The 18,604-nt window shown below is 41.5% G+C and overlaps 1 protein-coding gene across 3 annotated transcripts in view; it reads right to left on the reverse strand.

Annotated features, from left to right (window-relative positions):
- adcy7 (adenylate cyclase 7) overlaps positions 1–18,604 on the reverse strand; it is a 51,405-nt gene that overhangs the window by 3,511 nt on the left and 29,290 nt on the right. For 2 of the 3 annotated variants that reach the window (XM_031848811.1, XM_031848812.1), the window contains exons 3-24: positions 17,508–17,705; positions 17,139–17,315; positions 16,624–16,773; positions 13,472–13,632; positions 11,013–11,124; positions 10,509–10,636; positions 9,848–10,006; positions 9,167–9,299; positions 8,429–8,617; positions 8,173–8,216; positions 6,861–6,920; positions 5,833–5,910; positions 4,736–4,805; positions 4,509–4,606; positions 4,280–4,364; positions 2,470–2,607; positions 2,213–2,320; positions 1,719–1,918; positions 1,426–1,537; positions 964–1,122; positions 477–623; positions 80–187 (exon numbers count right to left, since the gene is read on the reverse strand). In XM_031848811.1, the coding sequence (XP_031704671.1) occupies positions 80–187; positions 477–623; positions 964–1,122; positions 1,426–1,537; positions 1,719–1,918; positions 2,213–2,320; positions 2,470–2,607; positions 4,280–4,364; positions 4,509–4,606; positions 4,736–4,805; positions 5,833–5,910; positions 6,861–6,920; positions 8,173–8,216; positions 8,429–8,617; positions 9,167–9,299; positions 9,848–10,006; positions 10,509–10,636; positions 11,013–11,124; positions 13,472–13,632; positions 16,624–16,773; positions 17,139–17,315; positions 17,508–17,705 (2,814 nt within the window). The remainder of the gene's footprint in view (positions 1–79; positions 188–476; positions 624–963; positions 1,123–1,425; positions 1,538–1,718; positions 1,919–2,212; positions 2,321–2,469; positions 2,608–4,279; positions 4,365–4,508; positions 4,607–4,735; positions 4,806–5,832; positions 5,911–6,860; positions 6,921–8,172; positions 8,217–8,428; positions 8,618–9,166; positions 9,300–9,847; positions 10,007–10,508; positions 10,637–11,012; positions 11,125–13,471; positions 13,633–16,623; positions 16,774–17,138; positions 17,316–17,507; positions 17,706–18,604) is intronic. The other variant, XM_031848813.1, reaches the window with a different exon arrangement.

Below are 18,604 nucleotides of genomic sequence, written 5' to 3' on the forward strand. Positions count from 1 at the left end.
TCGATGACTTGCTGAGAAACGGTCAACAAGTCTGATTTGACCCGGGTCTGACCCTGGTCTGAGGCAGTAGCTACTCCACCTGATTGTTCTCCTGACCGGGCGTCCCGCTAAGTCCTGCAGCTGCCATGTAAGTGCTGCCAATTGTCTTGATCTTCTCCACACCGCTGAACTTTGGTTTGGACAGCAGCTGTTGGGTTAGAGAAAAACTAAATATTTCGACTCCCTCATCCCGCCTTTCATCATTTACAGTATGTATTCCTGTTGGCATTTACACTGGAGGGATTTAGCTCATATTCCTAAGAGTGCAGATAATAACACTGTTCCGTCTTAAGCCCAGCTGTCCGCATGGTTAACAGTGGAAGTGCATAAACAGAGCTACCGATAACAAATTGGGGCTTTAAAGACATCATGTGATGTCATGTATTGCAAACAAGCACTTGGTAATACAAATTGATGGATGAGGATGTTTTTCTGACCTCGTCAAAGTCAGCAATGATCTCGTTCAGGAGCCTCAGGCATTCCAGACCCTCCTTGTTGATGTCACACTCCGTGTAAAATTCTTTGAAATCCGGCACTGAGGCGAACATCACACAGACGCAGTCGTAGGACTTGTAGTAGAGGTCCTGTTGGGGGGGGGAATACGAAAAGCACAGCTCATAGTTTTACCCAGGAGGAGACTGGAAATGTTGGGCTTTAATGAAAGCTTTTAGACAGACCTCCCTTAACTTCTACTAGTTCTATTGATAATATAAGGACAACTCACAGCTTTGGGCTGAATTCTTAGGAAGATAGTGGTCGAGGAAACTGTTATGTAATGCTAAACCAAACCTATTTAAAATACATCCTTTCAAATTCACAGAAAATGTCTGTCTGGAGTTCCTTTTAATAATATTACATGAAATGTGGTTTACTGGTTTCTCATTTATCACTTATCACATAATGAACAGGGCCCCCCCCCCTCACCTCGTTCTTTTTATTCTCCCCGACAAACAGCGCTGCTACGTGGGCCGGCAGCACGTTCTCCAGCAGCAGGCGGTTCAGGTTCTCCCTGGTCTCGATCTCGTCCTGCTCTGTGCGGTTCTTATACTTTAGCAGGAAGTCCTGGCGGAAGCAGGACTCGTTCTAGCAGACAAAAACACAGCGAGTGAAAAAGAAGGAAAAACACAACAATCATTGGAGTTTACCTGCATTTCTAGCAGCCTCTTGATTTATTTATTTCCAGAAAGTTTATTACTTGTTATCATTTCACAATTGGTGGTCGTTGATAGTTGATATATAGAAGATATAGATAAATGAATGACCGGACCATCAAAATATTTTACTTCAATTATTTGAATGTGAACATGTACAAACTACATTTGTGCATTTCAATTTTGAATCTCTTAATGTAAAAATTGAGGACGGAGAGGTGGGGATTGTCATTACCTGTTGTGAGATGATGAGTATGGTGACCAGGAACAGGGTGATGTAAATGCAGCTCATCACCTGGGGGTGTTTCACTAGCCCCAACCACTTCAGGATGGCGTGATCGTCTCTGCTGTGGAACAAACAAGAAACACTCATGGCTCGACTTTGCTTCCATTTGCAGATTTCATACACGATTATTCCGTGTGAACTGAAATGAATAAACGTGATGCGTCTTTATGGAACTGTGACTTTGACCTGCCAGCACCGATGGTACTGTCATGAGGTTATTATTAACCGCTGTTAACTCTCACCTGCTGCAGTTCCAGCTGTTGTTGAATTGCTGAGTGAGGAGAAAGTTTCCGTAGGCCACAAAGACTTCCCTCTTGGTGCTGAGGATGATGATGTAGTATGCCGTGGAGGCCAGGGTGAGGAAGAGCACTTTGAGCTCAAAGCTCACCCGGAGGAAGACTCCACATGCGATGAGCGACAGGATACAGCAGTACACGGAGTACTGAGAGAGAGAAAGCCAAGGGATGGAATTATATCGCAGCCAAATAACAGTAGCAGCAAACCTGATAACGATTTATTCTATTTCCCATTTCAAAGCAATATACAAACAATTAATGAAATGATTTATAACACACCATCATGTGATCGTAAGCATAGACATTTGTGTCAATAACTATAACTCTTCTCTGGTACTCAATTGAACAAATGCCAAATACTATTTAATCCAGTCTGACATGACAAAAAAGTATTACAAATTGCAATTTCATTATTGCCTATTAACAACTCCATTACTCACAGGCAGGTAGAAGTAAATGTCCTCTAATCCCTGCTCAAGGGAATCATTTTTGTGACGCAGGTAATCAATATCAGTGGGACATTCTGGCACACGCGTCTGGATGCAGCACTGCAGGGGGATAAAAAAAAAAAAGATCTGACTGACAAGCGACTACTGGGCGGCCCGCTTTGAAGTTTGGCATGGCAGCTCTGAAGTGTGGCGCAGCTAGAAATAGCAGCGTCTGTAATGACCCACTCAACGTGTGAGCGTGGTCTTACCAGGTTGAACACTGCCAAGATAATGATGACCGTAGTAGTGACCATGGCCAGAGGGAGGCGCACACACGGCCGCTTTACCACCGCCTCGGACACAGCTGGCAGCCACTGGCACCTCGACAGCTTCTCTGGAAACAGGCGCTGCAGAGGAGAAAGAGAAGTGAGGAGATAAAGACGGAGGAAAGATGGGATCAAACAGGCATGGGGAGCATGTCATGCATGTCCAGACATCATGTGTGAGTGAGTCACTGCTGGCTATTTCCAGTGAAGGAATCTGTCTGAGAGGAGAGAAAACACTCCGGCCTGTGAAGGACTGATTGTCAGGTGTCATCGCCCAGGTCAGAAGGTTAGCTATAGAAAGCTATGCTGAATGCACGGGATAGCTTCCATGACATGTTTCCATTCTCTCACTAACTAATTCTGGCTCAGTGACTTTTACACCCATCCTTTTCACCCTTGCCTTGAATAACAAAACATTTGCCTATTGTAGTATGTTTGTTTTCCCCTCTGAACCTCTTCTAGCGATGTTGGATATCTTGATCACTTTTCTGTTCTTCTCTCACGACAGAAAAAACAAACTGGAATTAACACCTTTGCGGTTCTATGTTTCCGCCAACCAGTCAGGTTGCAGTTTACATCCTCGTCTGTCCAAAATGTCATCACTTCCTCATTTTATTGTGTTAGACGTTCGTGTGAAATTGCATATGAATTCTTTAATTATGGCCCAAAACGTGTTTTTGTGTCTTTGACCTTTGACCACCATTATCTAAAATCAGTTTAACCTCGAGTTCAAGTGGATGTTTGTGGATGTAATGAAATTCCCTCCAGGCGTTACTGAGATATCGCTTTAATGAGAATGGGACGGATGTGAGGTCACAGTAATCTTGACCTTTGACCTCCAAATTCAAATCACTTCATCCTGAGATATTGGGTTCATGAGAATGGGTCGGACGGACAACCTAAAAAACACAACGCCTTTGGCCATGGCTGTTTGCAATTAATCATTTAAAATGATTAAAGATGAAAATATATGGTCAAATACAACATTTGAATATTTCAGTGTTTGTCTTTCAACGTCGAGGTCCGCTACTTCAAATTAAAAAGAGACGGTTGTACAAATCACACACCACGTGACCCATAATGTTTGCATTTATTTTGAGATTCAAAGTTCATTCCTTGACCTTGGAAACCGCAGTTCAAACAACAATGTTATTACGAGCACAAGGTTAGTAGCTGTTTTGGAGTTTGCCATCCTATCACAAAATCGTCTTTCTATTTTGTTTTTGATTTCATTTAAAAATCTCCTTTGTACGTTGCTTGTTGGATAATACAGCCCAAATAATGGGGGAGGAAACAGATGGTGAGTAAAAGTACATCCTTCCTGAGGGCTTGACACTTTTGTATTCATCGTGTGTGGCATTCACACAACACAAATGTAATAATCGTTAAAGAATTTCCCATTTAATTTTCCCTTACAAGCACACCTGAAATCAAATTCTTGAAATACCAACTTGGAGCAAAACACTTGTGAGTCATACACGTGTAATGTGGGTCAGGGCTAGGCCAGCAGTATACAATTTGGGACTTAAACAGGTGTTGCTGGAGAAATGAATACTTTTTTACACTGATGCTTGACCTGCGTCCAATGAAGGTTGAGTGGTTGCTATAAAAGAGTGATGACAGGTTAGCTGTGAGCCCCCCCCCCCCCTTCCACAAACCGAAATGCTAACTGGGACAAACAGAGCAGAAACCTGAACTTCAATCACCTGAATATCTAAATGTTAAATGTCAATGTAAGACTTAACACACTGACCTGGAAGTGACCTGCAAAACAGATGGCCAGGGTGAGCAGCAGCACACAGACCAGCACTCCAAACGACATCCCCAACATCTGTCGACTGAGGGAGACGAAAACCAGTGTGAAAAAAAAAGAAAAAAATCAATCTCCCGCTTCTCCTTTTCCCCTAGTAGTACAATCATCATCTACATAGTGCGTTTCTTCTCCTCTGTTGCACTGCATTATAAAATCTGGTCATACTCACTCCTTTGTGACACACATCTGAACCGAAAAGATGCAGAGGAAGATGAAGGTGGCACAGCCAACATAGTGTTTGAACATCGGCAGGTCCAGGGCTCGGTACTCGGAGGAGGAAAAACAGAATACACCTAAACCTCTAGTTCAGCAACAGAATGCTTGAATGGAAATGATGAAAATGTGGAATCGTGAATGCTTTTGATGATCTTTTTTGTGGATTTGTGTTAAACTAACCTGTTTTTCCAGATCCTTCTTTGGAAACCACAGAGCTAAACTGCCCCTCTCTTCAGACTTAGACCACTGCCTGAGAGAGAGGAAGGAAGAAAGAGAGCTTTAGGTGGGGGTGTATGGGCATAATAAATGGTGAAATTATGACAGCATTAGCTTGATAGCAATATTTGTAATATTAATCTTTACAAATTTATTTTTAGTTACCAAGAATGACCAAGTATTTAGGCCCAGCGTTGCTCTGAGCTAACTGCTCATAATGACAATGCTAACATAATGATGTCAAGCAGGCGTATTGTTTACCATGCTCACCATCTTGCTTTGGTGTGTCAGCACGCCAACATTTCATAATTAACACTAAACACAAAATACAGCTAAGGTCGATGGGAATGTCATTAGTTTAGCAGGTATGTGGACATAAACCAAAATACTGGACAATTTGAAATTTTGACCTGGATCACAGGGGGATCACCAAAGTTATTACAATTCATCCTGAGTGGGGCATGAACGTTTGTACCAAATTTAATAATAATCCATCCAATAGCTCTCGAGATTTTTCTCTCAAAAAAACTAAATGTCAACCTCATGGTTGCGCTGGAGGAAAAGTCATGAAACCACCGACATCTGTAGGATTCATCATCTGGGATCTATAAATGTGCTAAATTTCCTGTTCATCTATTTCATAGTGGTTGAAATATGTCAGTCTACACCAAAGCAAGACGACCAACAAAAGAACGACAAACCAACACTGCCATCCCTTGAGCCATTCGCTCAAACTTGAGAGCTTTGAGCCACATTATCTCAGCTAGAGACATTTCTCACATTGGCATGCCTAAATATCATTATTAATGTCTGGTTATTTCCATTCGATCTAAAACCTGCTTTTTCATCAAAGTGCTACCTGCTGGAACATTTCAACCCGGAGAGAAGACTGTAGCAGAGCTTTTTCTCTCCTGTGTGAGTCAGTGCCAATTTAAACTTTAGTCATATTTTTCATGCAATTTGGGTTACATTATTATACCAAATGTACTACATACATAAAATGTGATTTGAAGTGTTTGTAAAAAAAAAAAAAAAAAAAAAAAAAAAAAAAATCGGCTTACTTGCTGCTGAGCTCATCTATGGTGGTAGTCATCTCATTGTGCAGCTCTTCATCAAACTTACTCTTCTGGGATTTGTTTCTGGACCGGAAATGGCAGAGACAATTAGGAAGAGGCAGACGGACAGACACTGAAACACACACGCTGACTGGTACAGATGCTGGGAAACCAGATCAGGTCATGCAGGTTAACTCGGGTCCAGTTTAGCTCTGCTTGGAGGCAACGACGCGGTTAATGCCATTCTGAGCATTAGTGAGAAAAGAGAAATATGGTTTGTGCCTGTGAGAGAGTTATGTAGAGGGAGTGTGCCGGATGCAGAATGCTGTGTGTTAGATGATCTCTGTGGGATTCAGCTGGAGTGTGTCTGCCGTGCTTCTGCTTGGAAACCCCTGAATCCATCAGGAAGGAAACACTCACACAGATACACACAAACCCCCAGCCAGTGATCAGTGTTAATAGGAGCATGTCAGTCCACTAACAGAGGTTACAGGGTTTCTCGTGGCTTACTGAGATCAAATGTTGCCCTGAGGTAGCAGAGAGAAAAGAACAGCATGGCACCACTGCTCAGGTTAGTGTTAGGACACCAAGGCTCTCCGCCAAGGCAGTAGTTCTCACGCTGTAGGACAGGACACACATTATTGGGATGTTGGGCTCAAAGAATGATTTAAAAAGGTTGGTGCAAATTATATTTGTTATTTTGGAATTGATGGTTTTATTTCTTTATTAATTGTTGTAACAACTGAAACATGTTTGCATCTACTCCACTTCCCAAACAATTAAACAATATTTAAGTTTATTTTGAGAAACTGCATGAAGCATACTGATTTCTGGGTACTAATCTATAATTTAACGGTAGAAACGTATACTTATTTACAGTATGTGAAAGCACACCGTCTAATATTTAGATTTTAAACAAGTCGCTCTGAGCGTGCATCTATTTGTTGTGGTTTTTAGGGGTCACAAGCCAAAAGGTTGAGAACTACTGCACTGAGGGAACGAGGACCTTGCAGGCCACGAAGAGCCCCACTCACTTATAGCTGCTGAACGGAGGGGTAGGCAAGGAGAACGGTTCTTCTAGAGACTCATCAAAGCTGTCAGGGTTCAACAGTAAAACACAAATTCATCACAACAAAAAAAAAAAAAAAAGGGCCACTGATCAAATAAATCTGAAAATCTATCCAAAACAGTTCATAACTACTAGATATCCGCTCACAACTGTTACTTCTAACCACAGAAAACATTTGATTTAGCTTGAAGGGGAGCACCTCAGTTCACTAGCTGCCGCCTGTGCTAGTGGAGAGTGAATACATGAATGAAATCAACAAATTTCCGGGATCTCTGTTCTCACAGGGTGGAATGCTTCAGCTTTCAGGCACACACTTATCTTTTCTAAATCACATTACTCCAGCCCACACTGTTTGTGTAGGTGAGCCCTGCCCACTAATCAGTAGCTACACTTTAAACATTTTTCCGAATGCTTACTGCCTGTGCCGAATCAACCATTGTGAGCTACAACCATAATCATTTTGTCTATGCATTATTCAAAGCTAATGGCAGGGCTCGTTAAAGAGATCAGCACTCCCACCGCTCTGCAGGAATCACTGCCAAAGTTATGGGGAAATATTTTATTTGCAGTTTAAAACTAACTCCTCTAGCACTCTTTGGGAACATATTGTCAAATGTTCTTAAGAGTAATTTCACTCCCACTGGGATGTTCATGAATTTGACCTAATTAATAATGGCTCAATGATTATTCATAGTCTGTTTGAGGGGGAAGGCAGCACAGCTCATATCTCATAAATACAAAAACACAAAACATACTGCCTGCTCAGTGTAAATCCCTTTAGATTAGACAATCAACTGGATCTGAAACGCTTACATTTTGGATCACACATCAGGAGCAAAAAGAAAAATCTCACACGTCACAACAATTTGTCCAACATGACTGTTTCCTCTGATTACCACCACAACAACAGCATTATGCTGACCAGCTAGTGACATCGAACCATCAACATTTCTAGGCAGTCATGAAAAGCATTCATCTTATACATTATGATAATCGTGTGTGTAGCTGAACATTGGCAATAATGCAATGCCTGAAATATCCGTCTAAGCACTTCTGTATGACATGAGATTGTTAATGAAATGATATGATGGAGCGATGACCAGTTCAGATTCCATGAACAGACGGGAAAGTCCTGGCAGGGAAAGTTGATGGGAAAACACTTGCAGCTATTAAGCAACAATGTCGTTACACGAGCCGACTCCCATTGTTAATGTGTGCGCGCGCACTAGTTCTGTTACAGTTTAATATATGCAGTTCAAAATAATAATAACAGTCACCTCTCAGTGATCTTGGAGCCGGGGGTTGGTCGTAGAGGGATGTCCTGGAAAAGACAGGGACAATATTCACTCAATAGGAACGCATGATAATGTGGGTGTTGAAGACCAACCCCACTGAAACAATTTGACAAATACTCGCATTCATTTTATTTTTAAAGTTCATCATACTGGCCTCAAGCCTTTAATATCCTACAGCAAGACGATGTATAGGGTAAGTTACTGCCTTAAAAACAACCAACAACAACCATCTGCTTACCTTGCAGCGCGACTTGCCGTTGACAATAGAGTCTGGGGTGAAGCCCTCCCGATTCTGAAGGTGGGCAAAAGGTTTGACGGCCCCCCAAGATTCCAGGTAACGGGTCATACGCACGGACGCCCTCATCTTCAGACCATCATTCACCCGAGGTTTAGGCGCGTTTCGGCTGTTGGATGATGTATCCTTAGACTTGATACACAAACACACTTCGATTAGCTGAGGCAAGGAAATCAGGGTGAGTACGTTCCTAAACCTTGAAAGTCATTAGGGAGCACTCTGGGATAGCACTACGGCTGTGCAATTTTAAACTGGATCTGAATCTGAATCAAGTTTTGGCAGAATTTCATCCAGTTCTGCAGGATTGCTTGGAGCTGATACATGGGTCACCTAAATTCGGTTTAAAGTGCACAATGCATGGAAGAGTTTTACGTCCTAGATCAGGTGAAGAGTGGGGAGAATTGTAGGCAGAGTGATGAAGAAAATGCTTTGCCCAAAAGATCAAAATAGCAATAAATCGAATTATGCAGTAATGTTGTGCAGCTGAAACTGTACTTCTGTTCAGAACCCAAAAAGTCTGAAATCCAGGAAAATTGACATTTGCTTGTATGTTGTTGTAAAATGACATTAGAGCAAACATATTTACCATGATTCATAGCATTTGGAATACAACATTAAATGTTGACACGTAGGGTGCAACGTCATGCTAACAAGGACGATGAAGACGAATAGAGAACTTACCCGAGGATCAATGACCAGGTAGGTTTGGACGTTGAGCTCTTTTAGGTAGGGGTCCCTGAGGTGGCCGTCGCCGTCTTCCACTTCATAAGCCTTGTTTAGGTGCTTCAGAGTCGCCTCTGTGATGTGGACACGTCTGACCAAGGAAAGAGGAGAAAGATTGTAATACTTTGCATGGCATATTTAACACTTATTTCCAGTCGATGGGGCTTATTTACTGCAATGATACTATTGTGATTGCTCTCTTTAATCCATTTTAAATGTATAAAAGACTTTGTATCTGTATCATTCATCTTTTTCAAATGGAACATTTACAATATCTTGTTATGATACAATTATTGATTATATAAGGTTGCGCTAAGGCAAGTAACATGTAAATTATTATCATGGAATTGTTTTTATGCAATTAATATTATCAGAGTTGTATTGTGTATCACCCCCCAGTAAGTAACTGTACCTGAACATTAACTTATGCAACTTAGTTGCTAAATTAAAAGTGATTTTGTTTTTGCAACTTGGGTTATTATTAAAATAGTCAATAATAATGATGATATTGCATCACATGATCTTCAGCTGGTCCGTGGTAAAACTACTACGAGAAAAAATAATGAAATTCACAAAATATGATACATAAATGTGTATAAAGAGTTATTCAACTCATGATGTAAAATGAACACAGCCTACCCTGGAAGGCCTCCTGACTCCATGTGATTGGCCAGTGTGACATCATGCGACCACACGTCAAACTGCCACTTGCGAAGGCCAATGACACCGCAGAGCACGTTGCCCGAGTGCACGCCCACTCTCATGTTGATATCCACTCCTGTGGCCTCCCGTACCTGCCTGGATAGTGTTTCATGGCAAAACAAAAGCTCAACTGTTGTCGAAAGTGGTTTCTGTATGCAGAACACAAGTGTCCTTCAAGGAAATCACAATGTGTGATTTCATATGTGTCGATGTGAAGCCATATTGTATGTCTCTGTGTGTCAATAGTCCTGTTGTCAACACCTGATTTAAAAACATCATTCATGGAGGAGAGTCAACATTCACTCAGACTTTCCTTCTGGTGTAATACACTCTTTAAAATGCCATGTCACTTAGAACTTGTGCAATTCTAGGCATTGCTGTACAAAAAGAAAATTGTGTTTCTCTAAACTCGAGACATAATCACTGAGAATGCCTCACCTTACAGTCCACAATTATACACCACAATATTTTGTTCCTCAAATTATTAACATACTAAATCATCTAAAAATGAATTGTTTTTATCTCATCTCTTTTAAGAGATAAATTCGAGAGACACAATGTGTTTCAATCGGGGTTGAGGGTGATGGTTGACACTCACTTGATGGCTTCACACATGTCCAGGCCCATCTTGACGCAGTTCTTTGCATGTCTCGGCAGAGAGACAGGCAGCCCTGACACACAATAGTAGCAGTCTCCAAGGATCTTGATTCTCATGCATTCGTTTTCCTTTAAGGAATGACGATGAGAAGAAGAGAAACCTGGTTATTTGCCTGGTAAGTATTCTAAAAAGCAAATACTCAACTAAAGTTGCCTGGTTGCATGAACTGTGCAGATATACAGGATATGAGGGCACACATGCCAACACATGGGAGTCAATCAATACAACCACAGTGTTGTACTACTGCCGTTTAAGTGGCTTGGTTGTGGCTTGAGCCAGTATGAGGTATAGCAGAAATCTTCCTGTCAGAAACATCACTACTCTAATCTTTACATTATTACAGCTGCAATCTCTTTTAAGAGGTAAACTGTCAACTGCCAGTTAACCTAAGAGTTCAGTGTCATTCTAAATAAGGACATGAAGAAATCCTAAATGATGACTCACCTTGGCAATTTGGTCAAACTTTCCAAACAACTCATTGAGCATAATAACAAGCTCTTTGGGAGAACAGTCACTGGCCAATCGGGTGAATCCCACAATGTCAGCATATAGAATACTGAAAGAAGGAAATAATACAATGAGAGTTGAACACACAAAACACACTCGCAGAAAAAGAGAGAAGAGATGTCTGAAAAAAAGATTGTTAGTATTGACGATATAAAAACTACATCTTTTACTAACTAAACAACCCTTACATTTCCGCACACTAAAATGAAATACTACTTCAACGATTTAATAGTTAGAGAATCTAGAGAAAACAACGGCGACAACAGCATCCTTCAAAGTCCACATCCATGAAGAAGAGACCTGCCAGCGACCAGTGTGCGTTACATCGTTGCACACAATGGATAACTGGTGAACACCATTCATGTAACTTCTGTCTATCTGTAATGCTGTGCAATCTACATGTCCTGGCTGCTAACAAAAAAACTAATATGAGGAGACCAGCCCTGGGTTTTCAATCTGACACCACCTGATGCACCAGTCTGGAATGCATTGACATTTGTGTCCTCCAAATCTGGGCCCGATTGTCTCTGCACAGCGTTGTCGGCCCATTATGACCCATTATGACCATTTTGGCTCCTGAGTTGAGATGTAGGATTTCAGGCAGAAAAAAAAAAATAGACCCGATCAGTGACTCATTAAAAAGCCTGTCTGGTTCAATGCTGAATCATAGCTTGGTCATCATTACAAGCTGCCTATCAGAGGACCACAGAGGGGCGCCGTTATCTCATCTGACCTCTGAAAGACCCCCCGACACCACCAGCTGGAAGTTCGGCAAAAGCCCAACCTCACACAGAGCACCTAAACCTGCCTGCCTGACTGACTGGCCACAGTGGGAGATGTCAGCAACGCTGTGCACGTAAATTACAGCATGATGGGAAATGACTTTGAGATGAGGAATATTAGAAAAAAAACAAAAAAACACCACAAATAGCTATTGATCTGTGTGTGTGATCCAATTACCCACAGAGCACTACATGTAGGCTGTTTGTTTTACTTGTGATGACCACGTCCAGCCAGGGCTGATTACCGTCACCAGCTGGTTAAAACTGGGCAGCCTGGGGGAAGCTTGGTAACTCACTGGGTAGCGCGACCTCAGCAGACCGGGTTCGCGTCTGGCATGGGGCCCTTTGCCTCTCTCTCTCTCTCTCTCTCTCTCTCTCTCTCTCTCTCTCTCTCTCAAAAGAAACAGAACAATCGCCTGTCTGGTGACCAGCAGAGGGACACAGATCCTGCACCTGTTTCACTGCCTGACCGAAAACGGCCAGGTGCTTCATGAGACAAGACAATACAGCTACAGACTGGTCTGACTGGGGTAATTATAGGGATAGGTCAGGGTTGCCATCATTCAACACCTCCTTACTATATGAACATAGTAGCAATCATGCCTGCTGTCTTCACAATGACCTCTTGATTGTCAAGAGACCAAAAGTTTAGTGTCCAAACTTTCTAAGCCCAGTCATTTGGTGTATGTTTCGCCATCTGTGTTGCCATTTCAGTTTCATGTTATTCCAGCATTAGATCTATCAATTAAACTGATTAGAATGGGAAGTGCTCTTTAAAAATCAAAGTGTCAGTGCTGAGAAAAAAAACAAACATTTTCTATTTCCAAAAACTAATGAAGCTAAAGAAGAACACGCTTTCTTACAGTGTATTCATTTTCCTCTCAAGAAACACTATAATGCAAGTCTCTTATTGAGCTAAGGCAGAGGCTGTATCTTGCCTACATTTATCGGAAAAAAAAAGAAAAAGAAGCTGGTGAGCCATCTGCCAAAATTCAGTTAAGCTGACCCAATATCTGTCAGCACTTGCTAAATTAATAAAACCCTTGCAAAACAAAGAGCTGTAACTGGGTCACTGCTCTGAAAACAGACATTATAATCTCCATCTTTACGAGAAGTGGTCAGAGAAATCTGCTTTTTGCACCTCATCATTGCTTTATGAAGTGATCTGCATGAGCGTGAGAGAACGACTGAGGATTTATTAAATTACGAATACAGATGAAGAAGATATTAAATATGTTTTTTATTAAATAACTATATTTATAGTTTGGAAATATCAAAGTATAGCAAGCTTTAAAAAAAAAAATCCAAGTTGAAAAAGACAAGACTAATTTCTTTCCCTTTTTATAAGTTGCTGTTTAAAATACAGATTTTTCCCAATTCTGTCATAGCAGTTACTATTCATAACCTGTCTGAAGTTACGTTTTCACAAAATTAGTATCCGATTCTAGTCCGACTCTCCTGATCAATAAGTCAGGTCTTTAACCCATGCATGGTTTGACTAGTAAAATAAGGCTCCCATGATGAGGTGATCCTTAATAACAAGGGCTATTTAATGATCAATAAATCCAAAAGTCTATGGCTTTCTATGTATTTGAAGGTGGTTTGTGGTTGTACCTGACGTTCTCGTGCCTCTTGACATAAAGACTGTGGAAGTTGTTGTCTTTGACCAGTCGCTGTTGTTCTTCTTTGTCTTTACAGTCTTGCAAGCGCTCCATGATTGCAAGCTTCATCTTCATGGAGATGTAGACTGGCAGCACAGACTGCAGCAGGTTCTCCTGCAAACACACACACACACACACACTCACAATTAGTTACATGACTGCAATTTGGGGCGTGCCAGGTTTATTTGACTGTCACACTCGATGTACAGTGATGAGAAAAAGAGATCTGGGCACAGCCACGAAACAAACACACACACACACACACACACACACACACACACACACACACACACACACACACACACACACACACACACACACACACACACACACACACACACACAGACTCTCAGACCCACTACATCAACATCACACTCTTTAATATCCAGCGGGGAACTTTTGTCTCATCAAGCACACACCGTTCACCTGACAAGTGAACAATAAGTTGTTTTTCATATTATTTTACCTGTGCCAGTCTCTTCTTCTGTGGCACTATTGTAGGTATACCTCAGAACTAGCACCAGTATGTACCTGTGGGGGCTCTATTGGAGCGTCAGTACTCTCCCCACACCGTTAAGCTTTTAAGTGGTATTTAGAGCAGGGGTGGTTTATGAAGGAACCAGCATGTTCCTACAGGTTTAAATGCAGTGATACTAAATACATTCAAACACTATATCACCGCGCTGCCATGACAGTCAAATGATGGTAAACATGACAAGGAAGAATATCCGCCACTGCTCCAGCACGGGTATGGCACACTGCATTAATTCAGTAACAAAAGAGCATTGGAGTCAGTCTGCCATAATAGTCGGAGGCCAAAGAAGTTCAAAGCTCAATGGCTTGATTAAGACAGAAACCTGAAGAGGCAACTTCTCAAGAAAGGATTAATCCCTCTTCAAACCACCAGAGCGGCGTTTGAAGAGGTTTGTGATTACACACTCACATTGAGGGGACTCTGCTTCCTTATGGGGACAAAATGCACGTCCCCAGAACGTAAGTCATTACATTTTAGGAAGAGGACTAAGTTTAAGTTTAGGTTTAGGTTAGGGTAAGTAGTGGTTATGTTTAGTGGTTAAGTCTCCAGGGACTGAATGTAAGTCAATGTAATACCAACAAGTCATGAAAACACAACTGTGTGTGTGTGTGTGTATGTGTGGATGATTATGCCTGATCAAAAGTTGATATTTTGTTTATGAACTGAGCTTGAAGATGAAATATGTATTTCTCATTTAAACAGATATTCAAGCATAAAACCCGGTGAGTCATAGTTATGCACTTAGCCAATAAATCTGGATTTTATCAAAACATTTTTTACAAAGCTTTCCTTAATGCTGGCTCAGGGTAGGTCATGTGGGATGAGGAGTGTGTGTGAACAGTTATGTCCAATTCATTACAGTTATTTTCAAAAGGGATTTAGACATGGGCTTCAGCCGGGCCACCTAAGGACATTGACATTCTTGTTTTGAAGTGTTCGGTTGTCTCTCTAATACTCCAGGTCACGGTCTTGTCTTCTAATTTACTAGAAATAACTCCCGAAGAATCTCCTGCATTTCCCAATTTATGGGTCCTTCTGTTTGCCTTTGCTAGTCAATACACCACTTCGGCTATTAACTTGTGCCCAGTTTTGGTTTGCGCTGCATTAGAGCAAGAGTTCAGATTACTTTTCATTAGACAATGGGAACTTTTGCTTTAACATGTCGGAATTTACTATGTGGCTCTTTGCAGAAGCCAAGTGTGCGGTCACAAGCCTTGTATTTCCCTGGAGTGCTTCTGGACACTCTCCAGGTTGTACAGACTTCTCAAGGACTCAAAAGAATAAAATTGCACCTTAAATTAATTTGGCGTGTTATTGCAAAGAGGCGAATGTGTTTTGACTCAAAGCATTCTAGCTTTCCACATTTGATTCATTTTTAAATAAATAGGTAGTAGGTAGGTAGTAGCAGTAGGTAGAAGCATTTACACCTCCTGCTGAAGTGAATGTGGGAACACAATGCGAGTTCCTCATTGGTTCCCCATTTGGAACGGTTTTGGATCTTACCCCACCATGATATTATGTCCCTGTTCTCTTTGGCTAAATTTGTGCACCAGGCTCCCCTTGTTTCAGCCCCGATTGAAATACAACAGGAGGTTTCAAATGTTAACGATTATGTCATTCCTTCTTGTCCTGCTAGGCAACACAGCAGCTCCCCTGTCCCGCACTAAGCAACAGTCATAACGAATGATTGTTTTAAAAATGTCTCTGAAGTCAAAGCAAGTCAGCGCAGATGCAGCTAATTTAAAAGGCATCACAGGGAAATCTAATTTGTGAAGGATTTGTTAGTCGCAATGAAAACATCCATGGGAGAGTCAACATGAGGCCAGCCAAAGGCAAAGCTTAAAGATGAAATAAAATTAGAAGAGGATGGCAATAACAATCACTGACTAGCTATGTTCATCATTTGTCTGTAATGTTTGTCTCCGTTGAGTGAGGTTACAGATGATGCAGACAAATATAAAAGGTATTAAAATGCTCAGTTTAGAATATACAGTACGCTAATGGAATGGTGGTATGAAAACCTATTTTCTTAATAAAGAAATACTGCATTTTCTTTTTCTCTTTACAATATTCTATAATGGATTATTACTTCAGAGTTTGCATGGATGTAGTGTGGGCCTAATTCAACCAAATGTGTGTGGTGGGAGGCGCCCACTCATCCTAAAGCCATACAGACTGTACAGACTGTAATTCATTTCACCAATTACATTTTTCCTGATTTGTATTACATATCTTAGGCAGAGAGTAGTGATTTATTGTTTATAGGTTTCTTCTATATATGTTTAGTGTTAATGTACCTTTTGTGTCTTGATGCATGTGTTGGTCATTGTTGCTTTACCTTTGTTAATGAGGTACTACGTGGACTGTTGCGGTAGAAGTTGTTTGTTTTACACAAATGCACAAGATGATTATTATATTTAAGATACTTACACTAACATAGTGAGCCAAACTTTGAAAGGCTTTGGTTACATACTGCAGGCCTTCATGTTTAATGGTCATTTCTCCAATGTAGCTATTCTTTGTGCGACTTGTTATAAACTAAGCTTAGACAGCCAGTGTGTTTCACAAACCTGTTGTCTTTTTTCTATCTCCAGCTTCATCCGCATGCTCAGGCACCTCAAGGTGTCTTGAAAGGTCTGCCTCAGGGTTTTCTCCATCAGGACCTTGTGGAAGGCTCCCACCACACTGCCACACAGAAACACCACTGCATTGGACAGCAGCTACAGAAACGAGACAAGGCAGCAGACGTTAGTGTGCAAATGGAAACACACGCATGATATTGAACACCTGTGGGTGGCATTTACTTTGTTAGTGGCTTTACTTTTGAATTTTGTTTATTTTATTGAATCCGACCCTGGCCAAAAGTTATATTATGTCTAAATTCTGCTCATTTTTTTGGTTAAACTTCATGATAAAGCATAATTGCACACAAACCCTGAACTGCAGCTTCATCAGGGAGATAACATTGACCGTATAACCATTCTGGCTTTAAGTCTTCAACATACGTCTGCATACTGATACATAAACATTACAGAAACATTGCAGAAACAGCATAATGGCATAGTTTTGATTCAACTGTTTTTACCTGGTTGGCAAGGTTAGGATTAAGGGAAGGATTGGGGTTATCGTCGTAAACGGTGAGGCGCACTGTGAGGACTATGATGTGGGACAGTGAGGAGATGAAGCTCAGCACCACAGCGTACCACAACTGGAACGGCAGCATGGTGTACACGGTGAAGATGATGAAGAGGAAGAAAGGCACCTGGAAACATAAAAGGCTCCATTATTTTCAAGAAGCCACAATTAAAACAAATTTCTACCAATCAAGTTCATTCACTCGCTTTGAGTCGTCTGGTGCCTTAAAAGTGTCGTTACACACATCTCACAAAACGTGGAGAAAAAGAGAAAGAGGTGCGTGTTGCTGTATGCCTGGATTTTTGGGTGGTGAGGTTACCTGGTCCCAAGGCAGGATGATGGGGCCGCTGAAGATGAAGGTGTAGCCCATGGTGAGGTGTGTTGCCCATACGATCAGGCCCAGCAGACGCCTCCATCGCTGTGAGAGCATCTCTGTGCACACCAGCACAAACACGGCCAGAAACACACCCAGGCTGCCGCTCACCACGCTCACAAAGGCACAGTGATCCTTTGCGCTCTGCTCCAGCAGCAAGGGGGGAGGAGGAGGAAAATAAACGCACATTTTACTACAGTAATATCAGTAGTATTGTAGTTTTTAAGACAACATTAGGAAACTTGCAGAGGGACTTGTTCACGGCCTGAAAAGGTTTGCAGATTATTTACAACACTACAAGCTACAACCTCAAACACTGGTTTTAATCAACACCTTTAAAAGTCTCAACAAAAAACAAACATTAGGGGCTTCACCAAATTAATATACTGTAGGGCTGTTGTATCTTTTTGTCCACCTCTTTGGATATACATTAGAACCTGCTGTCAAATAAATAAAATGCTTGGTTATCTTTTCTAATCAGTAACTTATTGCTTGTGTTTCTGACTGATTAAAACTCTCTGAAAGTAAACCTGAGGTTCTAGACAGGAATAAGATGCACAGCCATTGATATCCATCAGCATTGAGGCTCATGTAGAGGTTTGTCTCTAAAATCTGTCTCTGCATCATGTCCTGTTTGCTCTAGGCCATCATCTTCCTGAGAGAGTTACTGCACAGTGAGAGGAAAAGAGCGAGGGAAAAAGATCCTGTGCATTTGTGTGTGTGTGTGGAAGCATGTCTGCGTGTATGTTTGTTGTGAATATTTGTGTGCACATACATGCATGAAAGTAACACCTATGTTTGTCCAAGCGGACATATGTTTGAGAATATCTTGGTGGAAGTGGGAAAGAGAGAGAGAGAGAGAGGGTGCCGGAGGGAGAGCACGAGAGAAAACAAGGGGTTAAAAGAGAGCTCAAGAGCGAGACAGACGCACAAAGTCAGTGTTAATAGATCTCTGCTCAGAGAAGGCCATCTCTGCATTGTATGGTGAGCTTTCTGGTTACCATGGCAGCGTTGGAAAAGGCCAGATCTCAACTAAAGCACTT

The sequence above is a fragment of the Anarrhichthys ocellatus genome, unplaced genomic scaffold (assembly GCF_004355925.1).
Source record: "Anarrhichthys ocellatus isolate YVR2014 unplaced genomic scaffold, GSC_Weel_1.0 scaffold8, whole genome shotgun sequence".
NCBI lineage: Eukaryota > Metazoa > Chordata > Actinopteri > Perciformes > Anarhichadidae > Anarrhichthys > Anarrhichthys ocellatus.